The 16,688-nt window shown below is 39.5% G+C and overlaps 1 protein-coding gene across 2 annotated transcripts in view; it reads left to right on the forward strand.

The window, feature by feature from the left end:
* Positions 1 to 16,688, forward strand: part of LOC110458743 (kalirin-like) — a 237,422-nt gene that overhangs the window by 25,628 nt on the left and 195,106 nt on the right. For both annotated transcript variants that reach the window (XM_021510631.1, XM_021510630.1), the window contains 5 exons: positions 514 to 642; positions 1,883 to 1,984; positions 2,318 to 2,440; positions 3,838 to 4,029; positions 4,544 to 4,713. In XM_021510631.1, coding sequence (XP_021366306.1) covers positions 514 to 642; positions 1,883 to 1,984; positions 2,318 to 2,440; positions 3,838 to 4,029; positions 4,544 to 4,713 — 716 coding nt within the window. The remainder of the gene's footprint in view (positions 1 to 513; positions 643 to 1,882; positions 1,985 to 2,317; positions 2,441 to 3,837; positions 4,030 to 4,543; positions 4,714 to 16,688) is intronic.

Genomic DNA, 16,688 nt, shown 5'->3' on the forward strand with positions numbered 1-16,688 from the left:
ATACACCATAGCTTGGTAGTACTGAGGTCTACACCTGATAAGATTTCGGTGGGTATCGGTCAAGGTTAAAGGGTCCAAGGTCAAGGTCAAATATCATACCGTTTTTGAAGTCAAAAGTTTATGTTCAAGATACCTCATGAATCCCTGAACAAATTTAGTTTATATTTACACCATAACATGGTAGCAGTAAGTTGTACACCTGATTAGCATTTGGTGGTCATCGGTTTAGACTAGAGAGTCAAAGGTCACATAAAAAGAACACACTTGACTCCTTATGTAGTAAACGGCTTGTGTAAATTTCACATTTCACAAACTCCTCAACAGATTTTATTAGCACTATAGTAACAACGAAACACTGAGTCCTTAAAAGGGTCAAAGGTCACAGACAAAGGGGTATCCGGTAGGAGGAGGGCTATATCTATGTGAGCCTCTGTTCACTTTGTTTTTATTTTTGTTTCATGATGAGCTGAGGAGACTGAGATCTTATGGTAAGTTACTTCCCTTTATTTACAGGTATGTGGGGATGGAAAACAGTTATTGGACACACTTCAGACACCGGTGACCTCTAGTAGTATCAACAGTCTCACCGCCAAGGCAGACTACTCAGAGGCTGCTGGTCATATACTGGACGTTGTACACGAGGTTAGTGTGTGAGGTCAACAATTATTCACCTTTAATCTTGTCTAAATTGAATCCTGTCCAATCTGGAACCCAACATAAAATCTGCTCAATTTTATACATTTCTATGTTAATAAATGAACCTGTGTAATCTGTCAAGCTTTTTAATCTGAATTAATAACTCAGTCCTGCTGTGGTTTAAACAGGTTTCATTATTATATTGACTTATCTTAAAGGGGCTGGTCGGGGAAAAAATGTCATATTTGCTAAAATGGCATACACATGTTTAAAATACCTTCTTATGAAGTATACCGATTCAAATTTTGCTGAAATTCACTCCCTAAGAGTAAAAATTATAATTATATTTAAGAAATCCTAAATCGTCACCTGACATTCTAAAACTCTCAGTTGACCCAGATCAGTGATGTAATTTTACCGCATGCGCGTTATCAACAAGGCCAAATGTAAACATCGCGGCGAAAGAAAAAGATGCATGCAAAAGTCATGACAGGCACGAGGTATCAATACCGTTATATATAACAACAACATATAGGTAGGAATACTACACTTGCATCATACATGACCCTTGAAAACAATTATTTACGTATAGTGTTGCTGTCTTGTCCGCTAGTTGAGTCCGACATGGCTAATAGACGGTGTGCTATTGTTGTTATCTTCACTGCCTCACTTTCCAAACAACCACGTGACATATATAAATAGATCTGCGCTAAATTTATGCGGGGGCTTCCCCGAGATTTCAGTGGTCAAAACTGGACATTACAAGCAGAACTCGACCATCATATAGCCATGGTATAACTTTTGGAAGGCCAGAGAACGCATTTAGACCCATTTTTTTCTTTTTATTTCCCGACCAGCCCCTTTAAAATTAATTAAAATATTGGAATAGGAAGTTGAATTGTGTTTGTCTGATGAAATTTGTTTAATGGAAATAAATCTGATGACTAGTACAGTACGTACTCTGTCACGTTCATCAGATCAAAACAAAAACAATGAATGAAAAAAATCGAAGAGGAAAGAGTATATAATCCTACCAGTCATCAAATGTCACATATACCGGGTAAACACTGTGCCGGTTGTGATACATGAACCTTTCTGTGATGTACAGTATGCAGTTTTGAATACTGTTTGTTAGTTTGTATTTTACGTCCTATTAACAGGCTGCTATGGTCATAGAAGGAGATGCCTTAAAATGAATGTTGTCTGTGTGTAACTCGTTCCGATTGTTTGTTCGTGTGTAATACAGGTGTTGGCCCATCAGCGCCACCTGGAGCAGCTGTGGCACACTAAGAAGGTCAAACTTCACCAGCGACTTGGACTCCGGCTCTTCCAACAGGACGTCAAACAGGTGACAGAACAAAACCTCTGATTGGTCAAACTGAAGTGACTAGTCTTCTTCACATGTTTCCTGTCAATTACAACCAAAATATGATCTTATAAGTAGAGACATTTTCTACCTCATCAGAAATTTAAAAGCAGATCTGATTGGATAATCAACATACAGCAAATGCATCAACAATATATTCAGAATCGTAGCTGTTATTTTCTGAACATTACAGCGATGTCTAAATTACTTTAAATTTCTTTAAATGCTGTGCAGTCAAATGTAACACAAGTTTTGATTGGGTAGCTTACCACATTCCCAGAGTATCAAGATATTTGATTGGATGTTTGTGTACAGGTGATCGATTGGCTGGACAATCATGGTGACGGTTTCCTACGTAAGAACACATCCATAGGACGGAGTTTACAAAGAGCAAAAGCACTTCAGAAAAGCCACGAACACTTCGAGTCTGTAGCTCGGGTAAGTTCAATTTCCTCTAACAACTAACCTAATTCTAATTTGTTAACCCTGTGTGAATAATCAGAACATTAAAAACTATACTGTTGTTTTATAACTTAAGATACCTATATCTATATCCCTGTATCCAGTAAATACAGCCTTGTACACAGTAAATATATCCCTGTATACAGTAAATATAGCATTGGATATGTTGTAAATATATCCATGTACACAGTAAATATCGCTCTGTATACAGTAAATATAGCCATGTATACAGTAAATATAGCATTGGATATGTTGTAATTATATCCATGTACACAGTAAATATCGCTCTGTATACAGTAAATATAGCATTGGATATGTTGTAAATAAATCCATGTACACAGTAAATATAGCTCTGTATACAGTAAATATAGCCATGTATACAGTAAATATAGCATTGGGTATGTTGTAAATATAGCCCTGTATATATACAGTAAATATAGCCCATATACAGTAAATATAGCTGGTATACAGTAAATATAGCCCTGTATACATAACCTTGTATATCGTTAATATAGCCCTGAATACAGGAAATATAGCCCTGTATACAATAAATAAAGCCTTGTATACAGTAAATTTAACCCTGTGTACAATAAATATAGCTCTGTATACAGTTAATACAGCCCTGTATACATAACCATGTATACAGTAAATATAGCCCTGTATACAGTAAATATAACTCTGTATACATTAAATATAGCCCTGTATACATAACCTGGTATACAGTAAATATAGCTCTGTATACAGTAAATATTGCTCTGTATACAGTAAATATAGCCCTGTATACAGTAAATAAAGCCTTGTATACAGTAAATATAGCACTGATTACAGTATACAGTGAATATATAGGCAATACCCACATATGTTCATCTGTTTGCACAAGTGTATGGTGCATTTAAATATATATCATTAGGGTTTTGCACCCAAGCGAAATATCTTCTTTCCCACTTTGAAATTACAGACCTACATTAGTTAGGTATGTAACTTAAAAATGTGGTACCTGTATATTCCGTCTTTTCGTATTGCAGAGTTATCTTCTCTTGGGAGCAGGTATTGATTGTTACATCATTTATTTGTGAGAGGAACGTCATCAATTTTTGAGAAAACGACGTAATTTTCTCACACAAACCAATGACTTAACAATCAATACCTGCTCACAAGGGAAGATAACTCTGCAATATGCAAAGACGGAATACCCACTTGCGGTTTTCCTTTTAAAACACCGTGACAAACTCTGTTCATTGCTTTTTTTTTTATGCTTTCTAATTACTGATACAAAGAAATGCACCGATAATTTTAGTTTTCGGAACACGATAGCATACACAGACAATTGTTTGCCACTAATTTCATCAATGCAATGATCATTTTAATTTCAGAACACGATCACCAATGCAGACAAATTGCTGGCGGCAGCGGACGAGCTTGCCCAGACAGGGGAATGTGACCCAAAGGAAATTTACAGAGAAGCACAGGAGCTGGAGGAAAGGATGGGAAATTTTCTTACTGCCCTGGAGCGACGCCGTGGTACGCTAGAAATGGCGGTGTTCTTCTACACCCACGTACACGAGGTCAGTATATGGAACTTAGAAAACTTAGGTTCAATGTGGAGGCTTTATTTCCAATGGTAATCTAGTAGTAAAAACATTTTGAAGACCTCACATCTGAGTCAATGGGCCATCAGTTTTCTGTTAGAATAAAACGGAAAACAAACTCACGTACCTTAACTTTGACCTAATCATTTATAATTTTCCTATTTTTGATAAAACAATCAAATTTCATGCATCAAAATGTAAATTAAAAAATTAAAACCCAATGCCTTCTGTGTTTTGCAATTCCTGATTCATATAAAAGTTAATTTTTTGGTTTCAACAAGATGGCACTTAAAAGTGACATAATATCTGTATAAAGACTGTCTGGAGTCAGTATATTGTGGGGATAGCTAGAATGTGATGTGAATAATGATATTTCATTTTCATCAAATTCGCTTGGATTTATCAATAGACACTATATCAAAATTGTGATTTATCAAAATGTATTTTAACAAAAAGCTTTAATTGTTCGGTGTTAAATTTTTGTTATTAGTTAACATCGTGGCTCGAGGAATTACAACAGGAACTGCAGAGTTCAGAGATAGCGGACACCGTTGAAGGGGCCGAACAACTCCTAGGACAGTTTAACCAGCAAAGGGAGACAACTATTGAGGCCGCCATCAACACAGTCAGTGAGGGGGAAAATCTGCTAGAAGAAATCAGGTAATTACTCCATTTTATTGTTGGGGTATTTTAAGTAGATTAAATTTATTGAAAGATTATGTAACATGAAAATTCTCCTGTGTTAAAAATGCTTGGTCATACTTTTTTGAACCCTCGCTTCGACAAAGTCGGTTGTATAGTATCTGCTTCATGCGTGCATCCGGAATATGGTTTCCGGAGATGCTGTTTTATGAATGGGCATCAAATTTTGTACAAAGGTACACCATGTCAATTATTTACGGAGCATATCTCTGCTGCTGTTTCGATAATTCGCATGAAACTTTGTATATTATTGGAAGGCTGTGTGTCACATCCTAAAACCAGGTCACCATGACCTGAATTTGACCTTGTTCTTCATGAATTAGCATGAACATTGTGTATGGGTACATCATGGGAAGGTGGTATGTCGTATCCTAAAATGAGGTCACTGACCTTTATTTGACCTTTAACCTTGTCAAAAAGTTCATAAATACAGTGAGCAGGGTATCAATGAATCCCACACTTCGAGTTAAATTACTAGGTTAAAATCATATTGACAAATGGCAGGTTTTGAGCAGAAGACTGCAGTGGATCTTTAGTTCACAAGTAAAATTTGAAAATTCATGACCACATTTCAGAAATGGTATGCGTAGTTTTTCACACGACCTAAGTGGTATTGTTGTCTGTTACCACTATCAGGGTACAGAGGTATGGCTCTGTTACCGCTATCAGGGTGCAGTAGTATTGTTTGTCTGTTACCACTATCAGGGTACAGAGGTATAGCTCTGTTACCACTATCAGGGGACAGAGGTATGGCTCTGTTACCGCTATCAGGGTGCAGTAGTATTGTTTGTCTGTTACCACTATCAGGGTACAGAGGGATAGCTCTGTTTCCACTATCAGGGTACAGAGGAATGGCTCTGTTACCACTATCAGGGTACAGAGGTATGGCTCTGTTACCGCTATCAGGGTACAGTAGTATTGTTTGTCTGTTACCACTATCAGGGTACAGAGGTATGGCTCTGTTACCACTATCAGGGTACAGAGGAATGGCTCTGTTACCACTATCAGGGTACAGAGGCATGGCTCTGTTACCACTATCAGGGTACAGGGGTATGGCTCTGTTACCACTATCAGGGTACAGAGGTATGCCTCTGTTACCACTATCAGAGTACAGAGGTATAGCTCTGTTACCACTATCAGGGTACAGAGGGATGGCTCTGTTACCACTATCAGGGTACAGATGTATGGCTCTGTTACCACTATCAGGGTACCAAAGTATGGCTCTATATATATATATATATTGGGAAACCAGGTTTGAAAATGTGTATCTGGGTAATCACCTGGAACGACACATATTTTAATATCCGTGCCATCAACCCAGGCATGCCACAACCAACACCTGCCTATTTGGCATATCTATATTCGGAATCTAGGTGTGGTATAAATGACAGTTAAATGTAACTCAGTGTGATTTTTTCCAAATTTTGTCATGATTTTGACGGAAATTTTCTTTGCAACAAAAAAACATTTTTTTTTTTTTTATTCTTGAGTTTTACCGCGTTCCTGGGGGTTGGAGGGATGAATGTGGCACTCATGTGATATACAGACAGAAATCTCCACCCCTCATGCAAACCCTCGTGCAAACCCTCATGCCAAAATTCAAAAGTCTTTTTACGGGGGTAGACATCCTCTATACATCATCCCACAGGAGTGATTGATTTTTTCTCTCTCTAATTTTCCTGCCGTTAAAAAAAACATGTTGTTACACTACACCAGTATCAAGAGCTCATAAAATGTGTGACAAATCTGGTGACGCCACGTATACCCTAGTGATACTGCAAAAAAGGATGATATGATTGTGAGGTGTTGAGCCATCATTTCCCTAACAAAAACGGAAATCCACCCGTGAAGTGTGGGAGAAAAAGCAGATGCGTAGGATTGATGTCAGTCTGGCTAGCCGTTAACACGATTGCTCAGTTTCCAATTAGATGTTAGCATTTTGCTATTACTGCCACTCTGTGAGCTTCGTACTGATTCACGTAATTCACCTCAGAAACCTACGCTTTATTTTCGTTCAGAGATGTGATGATACGACTTTAGAAAGACTAGTCTTATGCTTTATCTATTTTATGTGAATAAAAGAAATTATATTGGTTTGAGTAATATTTTCTGTTGTTTGATTTCTTTGATTGTGTAAAAGATGTGCATTGATAACCTAGCTAGCCTTAAGCTTACAAGCATCAGCTGTAGGGAATTTCCTAAACTGGTGCTGTTGACCCTTCCCATTCAAGGTAGGAGACCCCTTAATGGGGAGTCAAAGAACCTGGGTTGGTGTTTGAAAAAGGAGGGAAAAGTGTAAAAGATATGCATTGATTAGGTTGAAGGGAATTTCCCTTTAGCTCAGCGGTAGAGCATCGGGATGAAGAGCCAAGGGTCGCGGGTTCGAGCTCCAGCGACAGCACTACCTTTATCACTATATTCCTCGTCCTATTACAATTTTAACTAAAGTTTACTGGTACTGGTACCGGTGTGACAGTTGGTACTGGTGTGACAGTTGGTACTGGTGTGACAGTTGGTACTGGTAACACAGTCGGTACAGGTGTCACAGTTGATACTGGTGTCACAGTTGGTACAGGTGTCACAGTTGGTACTGGTGTCACAGTCGGTACTGGTGTCACAGTCGGTACTGGTGTCACTGTCGGTACAGGTGCCACAGTAGGTACAGGTGCCACAGTAGGTACAGGTGCCACAGTCGTCACTGGTGTCACAGTCGGTACAGGTGTCACAGTCGGTACAGGTGTCACAGTCGGCACTGGGGTCACAGTCGGCACTGGGGTCACAGTCGGCACTGGAGTCACTGTTGATACAGGTGACCCAGTCGGCACTGGTGTCGCAGTCGGCACTGGTGTCGCTGTTGATACAGGGGCCACAGTCGGCACTGGTGTCTCTGTTGATACAGGTGACCCAGTCGGCACTGGTGTCGCAGTCGGCACTGGTGTCGCAGTCGGCACTGGTGTCGCTGTTGATACAGGTGCCAAAGTTGGTACTGGTGTCACGGTTGGTACAGGTGCCACATTTGGTACAGGTGTCACAGATGGTACTGGTGCCACAGTTGTTACAGGTGTCACAGTTCGTACTGGTGTCGCAGTTGGTACAGGTGCCCCAGTTGGTACTGGTGTCGCTGTTGATACAGGTGCCACAGTTCGTACAGGTGCCACAGTTGGGACAGGTGTCACAGTTGGTCCTGGTGTCACAGTCGGCAGGGGTGTCACTGTTGATACGGGTGCCACAGTTGGTACTTATGTCACAGTCGGCACTGGTGTCTCTGTTGATACAGGTGACCCAGTCGGCACTGGTGTCGCAGTCGGCACTGGTGTCTCTGTTGATACAGGTGACACAGTCGGCAATGGTGTCACTGTTGATACAGGTGCCACAGTTGGTACAGGTGTCACAGTTGGTACTGGTGTCACAGTTGGTACAGGTGCCACAGTTGGTACTGATGTCACAGTCGGCACTGGTGTCACTGTTGATACAGGTGACACAGTTGATACAGGTGCCACAGTCGGCACTGGTGTCACAGTCGGCACTGGTGTCACTGTTGATACAGGTGCCACAGTTGGTACAGGTGCCACAGTTGGTACAGGTGCCACAGTTGGTACAGGTGCCACAGTTGGTACTGGTGTCACAGTTGGTACTGGTGTCACTGTTGATACAGGTGCCACAGTTGGTACTGGTGTCACTGTTGGTACAGGTGCCACAGTTGGTACAGGTGCCACAGTTGGTACTGGTGTCACAGTTGGTACAGGTGCCACAGTCGGCACTGGTGTCACAGTCGGTACAGGTGTCACAGTCAGCACTGGTGTCACTGTTGATACAGGTGCCACAGTTGATACAGGTGACACAGTCGGCAATGGTGTCACAGTCGGCACTGGTGCCACAGTCAGCACTGGTGTCACTGTTGATACAGGTGCCACAGTTGATACAGGTGCCACAGTTGGTACTGGTGTCACAGTCGGCACTGGTGCCACAGTCAGCACTGGTGTCACTGTTGATACAGGTGCCACAGTTGGTACTGGTGTCACAGTCGGCACTGGTGTCACTGTTGATACCGGTGACACAGTCGACACTGGTGTCACTGTTGATACAGGTGCCACAGTAATAAAGGAGACTGTGATAACGAATCTATGTATGCTTTACTTCTGGTTTGGTATGGCCAGTAATTCACTATTATGTTTAACAATAAATTTAACTTAACTTGCAAAGGTTTACAAGGGTAGGGAAAACCTATTGTCCTCTTTTCAAGGCAAAGTAAAGCATTTCCAGAACAAAAAAACTCATTGTTTGGTGATTAGAAATTTTGTTGGGGCTTTAAGTTTTAAACATTATACAAAAACCAATAAACAATAATATAAATATGTGCAGTTATGTCTTATCATCTTTAAACAATGCTGATATAATAATTATTGGTATTCAAGGGGGGATAACTCCACCAGTGCTAACACAATTGCTGGTGTGTGGAGTCAGTGATCATGATACCGTGTGTACGAGGACACTGAACGGCAGAGCAATGAGGTGTCAAAGAGTGCAAAACCTTTAAAAAAACATCTCCTCTGAAATATATGGGTGGTTTTGAACCAATATCCCATAACCTGATCCTTAGATGATGAGGATCAGAATTTGTAAGGAGGAGATGACATGAGCGTCACTGGTCACTTGGATCATAGTCCAGCACATTGTTTTCCCATTCTTTAAAGGATGTGCTTGATGATAGGAAGGTTTGTACTTGGGATGGAATGGGTCAATAAATGTATTTGTTAAGCTTTTACGTCAGGTTTCAGTACTGTATATTGTTAAACAGCTGGAAAGTTTTGAATTCAGAATTTTCGTTGAATTATGATATATTTTCACACATGAATGGAATTGAAATTGAGTGATGTATGATTAACCTACAGGAGGCTAAAGGGTCAGGTAAAATTAAGGCAATTTCGGCCATAAGGAAGGTATTAAGCCTTTGGGTCATTACTTAGGAATGGTTGAAATCCTCACCTGTTAATCATATAGGAGATTGCCGGACATGGAGTGAAATACTCATGCTACAAGGGTTAACGCTGGGGCCCACCAAACTCATTGTCCCAGTCAACACATAGAATGATTGACTTCTTCTTTCTGTACTTCCTATAACCATGCACACTCGTACAGTTGTTGTGTAAAAGGTCTAGATCTAAACTAACTTACAACTGTAGGACAGGCCTAATGTAGGACATTACTGGTCTAATACAGATAACACTATCAGTCTACACTAACTTATAACTGTAGGACAGGCCTAATGTAGGACATTACTGGTCTAATACAGATAACACTATCAGTCTACACTAACTTATAACTGTAGGACAGGTCTAATGTAGGACATTACTGGTCTAATACAGATAACACTATCAGTCTACACTAACTTACAACTGTAGGACAGGTCTAATGTAGGACATTACTGGTCTAATACAGATAACACTATCAGTCTACACTAACTTATAACTGTAGGACAGGTCTAATGTAGGACATTACTGGTCTAATACAGATAACACTATCAGTCTACACTAACTTATAACTGTAGGACAGGTCTAATGTAGGACATTACTGGTCTAATACAGATAACACTATCAGTCTACACTAACTTATAACTGTAGGACAGGTCTAATGTAGGACATTACTGGTCTAATACAGATAACACTATCAGTCTACACTAACTTATAACTGTAGGACAGGTCTAATGTAGGACATTACTGGTCTAATACAGATAACACTATCAGTCTACACTAACTTATAACTGTAGGACAGGTCTAATGTAGGACATTACTGGTCTAATACAGATAACACTATCAGTCTACACTAACTTATAACTGTAGGACAGGTCTAATGTAGGACATTACTGGTCTAATACAGATAACACTATCAGTCTACACTAACTTATAACTGTAGGACAGGTCTAATGTAGGACATTACTGGTCTAATACAGATAACACTATCAGTCTACACTAACTTATAACTGTAGGACAGGTCTAATGTAGGACATTACTGGTCTAATACAGATAACACTATCAGTCTACACTAACTTATAACTGTAGGACAGGTCTAATGTAGGACATTACTGGTCTAATACAGATAACACTATCAGTCTACACTAACTTATAACTGTAGGACAGGTCTAATGTAGGACATTACTGGTCTAATACAGATAACACTATCAGTCTACACTAACTTATAACTGTAGGACGGGTCTAATGTAGGACATTACTGGTCTAATACAGATAACACTATCAGTCTACACTAACTTATAACTGTAGGACGGGTCTAATGTAGGACATTACTGGTCTAATACAGATAACACTATCAGTCTACACTAACTTATAACTGTAGGACGGGTCTAATGTAGGACATTACTGGTCTAATACAGATAACACTATCAGTCTACACTAACTTATAACTGTAGGACGGGTCTAATGTAGGACATTACTGGTCTAATACAGATAACACTATCAGTCTACACTAACTTATAACTGTAGGACGGGTCTAATGTAGGACATTACTGGTCTAATACAGATAACACTATCAGTCTACACTAACTTATAACTGTAGGACGGGTCTAATGTAGGACATTACTGGTCTAATACAGATAACACTATCAGTCTACACTAACTTATAACTGTAGGACGGGTCTAATGTAGGACATTACTGGTCTAATACAGATAACACTATCAGTCTACACTAACTTATAACTGTAGGACGGGTCTAATGTAGGACATTACTGGTCTAATACAGATAACACTATCAGTCTACACTAACTTATAACTGTAGGACGGGTCTAATGTAGGACATTACTGGTCTAATACAGATAACACTATCAGTCTACACTAACTTATAACTGTAGGACGGGTCTAATGTAGGACATTACTGGTCTAATACAGATAACACTATCAGTCTACACTAACTTATAACTGTAGGACGGGTCTAATGTAGGACATTACTGGTCTAATACAGATAACACTATCAGTCTACACTAACTTATAACTGTAGGACGGGTCTAATGTAGGACATTACTGGTCTAATACAGATAACACTATCAGTCTACACTAACTTATAACTGTAGGACGGGTCTAATGTAGGACATTACTGGTCTAATACAGATAACACTATCAGTCTACACTAACTTATAACTGTAGGACGGGTCTAATGTAGGACATTACTGGTCTAATACAGATAACACTATCAGTCTACACTAACTTATAACTGTAGGACGGGTCTAATGTAGGACATTACTGGTCTAATACAGATAACACTATCAGTCTACACTAACTTATAACTGTAGGACGGGTCTAATGTAGGACATTACTGGTCTAATACAGATAACACTATCAGTCTACACTAACTTATAACTGTAGGACGGGTCTAATGTAGGACATTACTGGTCTAATACAGATAACACTATCAGTCTACACTAACTTATAACTGTAGGACGGGTCTAATGTAGGACATTACTGGTCTAATACAGATAACACTATCAGTCTACACTAACTTATAACTGTAGGACAGGTCTAGTGTAGGACATTACTGGTCTAATACAGATAACACTATCAGTCTACACTAACTTATAACTGTAGGACAGGCCTAATGTACACTAAACATCAACGTACCTCCAACATTCCTGCTGCTGATGAGTAGACACTTTTTTTGTGTGTGTCTGAATACTCTGAGATTCCCAGCTACAAGAAAATGAAGAGGTATTATATGTTAAAGAGAAAGCATGATGGAAGCTATTTTTTCACCTTTATTTTCCCCCTTGCTGTCTATGTGATACATGTTGGATTCCAGGCTGTGGTGCTAGGCCTAGGTACTCACAGACTGTGGTGCTAGGCCTAAGTGCTCACAGACTGTGGTGGTAGGCCTAGGTACTCACAGACTGTGGTGCTAGGCCTAGGTACTCACAGACTGTGGTGCTAGGACTAGGTACTCACAGACTGTGGTGGTAGGCCTAGGTACTCACAGACTCTGGTGCTAGGCCTAGGTACTCCCAGCCTGTGGTGCTAGGCCTAAGTGCTCCCAGGCTGTGGTGCTAGGCCTAGGGACTCACAGACTGTGGTGCTAGCCCTAGGTACTCACAGACTGTGGAGCTAGGCCTAGGTACTCACAGGCTGTGGTCCTAGGCCTAAGTACTCACAGACTGTGGGGCTAGGCCTAGGTACTCACAGACTGTGATGCTAGGCCTAGGTACTCACAGTCTGTGGTGCTAGGCCTAGGTACCCACACACTGTGGTGCTAGGCCTAAGTCCTCACAGACTGTGGTGCTAGGACTAGGTACTCACAGACTGTGGCGCTAGGCCTAGGTAATCACAGACGGTGGTGCTAGGCCTAAGTGCTCCCAGACTGTGGTGGTAGGCCTAGGTACTCCCAGACTGTGGTGCTAGGCCTAAGGACTCACAGACTGTGGTGCTAGGACTAGGTACTCACAGACTGTGGAGCTAGGCCTAGGTACTCACAGCCTGTGGTGCTAGGCCTAAGTACTCTCAGACTGTGGTGCTAGGCCTAGGTACTCCCAGCCTGTGGTGCTAGGCCTAGGTACCCACACACTGTGGTGCTAGGCCTAAGTGCTCCCAGACTGTGGTGGTAGGCCTAGGTACTCACAGACTTTGGTGCTAGGCCTAGGTACTCACTGACTGTGGTGCTAGGCCTAGGTGCTCACAGGCTGTGGCGCTAGGCCTCAGTACTCACCGCCTGTGGTGCTAGGCCTAGGTGCTCACAGGCTGTGGCGCTAGGCCTCAGTACTCACCGCCTGTGGTGCTAGGCCTAGGTAATCACAGACTGTGGTGGTTCTATACACTTCTATTGTTTGGTGTGTGTGACGTCTGTACTAGATTACTTATTTGATTTACTCTGTGGTTACAATGAGGTGAATTTGCACAAGTTGATACTTAAAATATTTTCACTTTCAACATTTCTCTGAATTAGATTAGAAAATGAGACAATTGTACCGGTTTTTTCCTGTAGAAAGTTATTTTTATTGATAATGTATGTTAATGTTTGCATACTGGGAAGTTTTTGTATACAAATGTAAAAATTTGAAAAATGAAAAAAAAATCAAAAAATCATCATATGACATCATTAGCAAACAAACACTAAAATTATTTGTCAATTAACTTTCTGAAGATGGTCAGAAAACAATTTGAAATGTATAGTTTGTTTTCAATAGCATTACAATTTTTTTGGAAACAAATATGTATCTGAAATGAAATGAAATAATTTTCAACTTTTTTTTCCGTAAAGTTCATATATTCTGTTTAAAAACGAAATAGTAGAGACCAAAAACAGGAAGTTTACAGAATATTTTACGAAGTGTTTATTAAATGATGAGGATCTAACTGGCCAAAAGGCCTAAAAAACACCTCAGACTCCACCAGTGTTTAGAAGACTCCACCAGTGTTTAGGATGTTGATCATGATAGTGGCGACTATAGCTATACCACCGCTTGCAGATTATAGATCAGTTTTATCAAAATGTATGATATCACACATATAACATAGGAGAGAGAAACGTGGGAGTATAGAAACACTCTGATTTAGAACAAATCACCTACATTTGTTTGGCATGCAGATATTCTAATTAAGTTAAACTTTGATATATCAATTATTTCATTTACCATCTCATTTCCTGACATCGTCATTCCCTCCATATATTGTCAACCTCTTTATATACTGTTATTTTTTCCATGGCAGTGTAACAAGGTTTAACTGTACAGCATGGTAAGTAAATGTAGTGCTCTGATAGTAACTTCTCCAATCACTGTCTCATTCCTGTGTCTACAATACATCCGACTCTCTTTATATTCATTGTGAATATGTACGTTGTAAATATCTACAGTCTAGCTACAAAACATAGAGAAACGTGTGATGTGTATAGTCCGTTTTGTATCCCTGTTCTGACTGTTCTCATTGTAAACACAGTCTCTTGCTACAAACGTTTTTGAAATCTGCCCAAAACAACTCCGCAGTAATGATTCTGTTCATTAATAAGCAAATATTTAATTTGAAAAAATATTCCAGGTCCAGAATTTAAACAGTACAACTAGTCATAATTTTGATAACTGTCTCAAATACTTAGATATATCTGTCAACTAATAGAAAATACTGTGATACAGTTTCCTCGGTAGCTGGTTTTGTAAATGCTGATAACTGGAAATATACAAGATTTAATTTGTGTTATAAAATTTATCCCTTTCCTGTTGTCAAGAAAACTGATTTTAGATTGCCAGCTGTCCCGTCCTATAGCACTTCAATCACAGACTTAAGTGGAAATAAGTCCAGATTTCAGTAGTCAATTCAATAAACATGTTAAATAATGTCAAAATCAGTAAAATATGACTAACATTTAGGGGGGTGTATCGTGAGTGATGCTGGGATACGATACATATCACGATACTTGGGTTGCGACACGATATGTATCACGATATCTGAAAGATATATTCAATGTGTTATTTGAAAACTTTTGACAGGCGAGAATAATAGGTATAATATAAATAACATTCATTACCAAAAATAACTATGTTGACATCATTTATTTCTCGTATAACTTTGCTTCTGGCTTAAAATAATAATTTTCAACAACTGAAAACGGACAAAGATCATTGGCAATATATTTACCGATAGTGGTCGTAAAATGTTTTAAATAGAAACTGTCACATTTCGTCTTTATTCCCCAACATAGACGTAAGACTTGCTTGTTTGGACATATCCTTTTTAATGTTATAGACAAGCAACGTGAGTTTTTCTTCTAAATGCCACTGTCTTTTCCATCTGCCATTTTGGTTTGTTGAGTGCTAAGACTATTTTTTCTTTGAAGAGTTCCAACAAGGGAGAGTACAAAATTAAAAGTATCGTAGGTATCACGATACAGTCTTGCCGCATCGGTGCATCGTATCACGGCCCTTGTGATCCAATACATCGATTTATCAGTGAATCATTACGCCCCTAGTAACGTTACCAGAACATTGTGACCTGTACAGTGTGGAAAGCTACACAGACTGTTCACTATATTATAGATTTAGAGTTTAGGTGTAATGTAATATATATATTTATTTATTTATAGATGTAATTAGATTATAATATTTTTTTTAAGTATCCATATATCCAAAATAGAATTCTATGTGAGCATTGTAAGATATGTGTTTTAATTTTTTTACAATTAACCCTGGTCGCGACTATAATCGATCTTCAGGTAAATTTGCTATGGAATGTTCTAGAAGCTTCTACGCATCATGGGCGTTCGTAACACGACTTCTGATTGGTTAAAAGGGAACATATCTATCCAATCATGTTACGTGTTTCAATTTATGAATACATTACCGAGGTAGTTGACCTCGTTTATCGCTCGAGTGGTTTCAAGGGTAAACAAACATGGCAGACACCGACGACTCGGACTCTGATTTTTTCCAACATTTTTTTGACGGCGACTCTGACGATAATTTTAATAATGATTTTGAGGGTTTCGGACCCGAAGATATTGTAGTTTTGGATCGGGTTCATGGCACGATACCAATGTCGGATTTTGCACTTCGTATCGACGAAGAAACAGAGTGATGTGCGTGATGGGTGGACGAAAGATGACGACGGACCTTACACGGCTCCTTTCTCCGGCGAATCTGATGGTTAACTTAATGTAGATATGGATGGTGATGATCCGATTGACTTCTTTAAATTATTTCTTGATGATGAATTCATACAACTAATAGTTCATCATACAAACTTATATGCAGAACAGAAAATTGAGATGGCAACACTTAAAGAAAATAGTCGGCTGAAAAAGTGCAAAACAATGAAACAATTTACACTCCATTTTATGGAAAAAAATATGTGCAGAGATTGATACTTGGTCATACTGTCCAATTTTCACCTGGCTGACAACATCTTACCTGGAATTTCATCCGACCCCCTATATAAGGTGCGCCCGTT

Source organism: Mizuhopecten yessoensis, unplaced genomic scaffold (genome assembly GCF_002113885.1).
Source record: "Mizuhopecten yessoensis strain PY_sf001 unplaced genomic scaffold, ASM211388v2 scaffold9737, whole genome shotgun sequence".
Classification (NCBI taxonomy): Eukaryota; Metazoa; Mollusca; class Bivalvia; order Pectinida; family Pectinidae; genus Mizuhopecten; species Mizuhopecten yessoensis.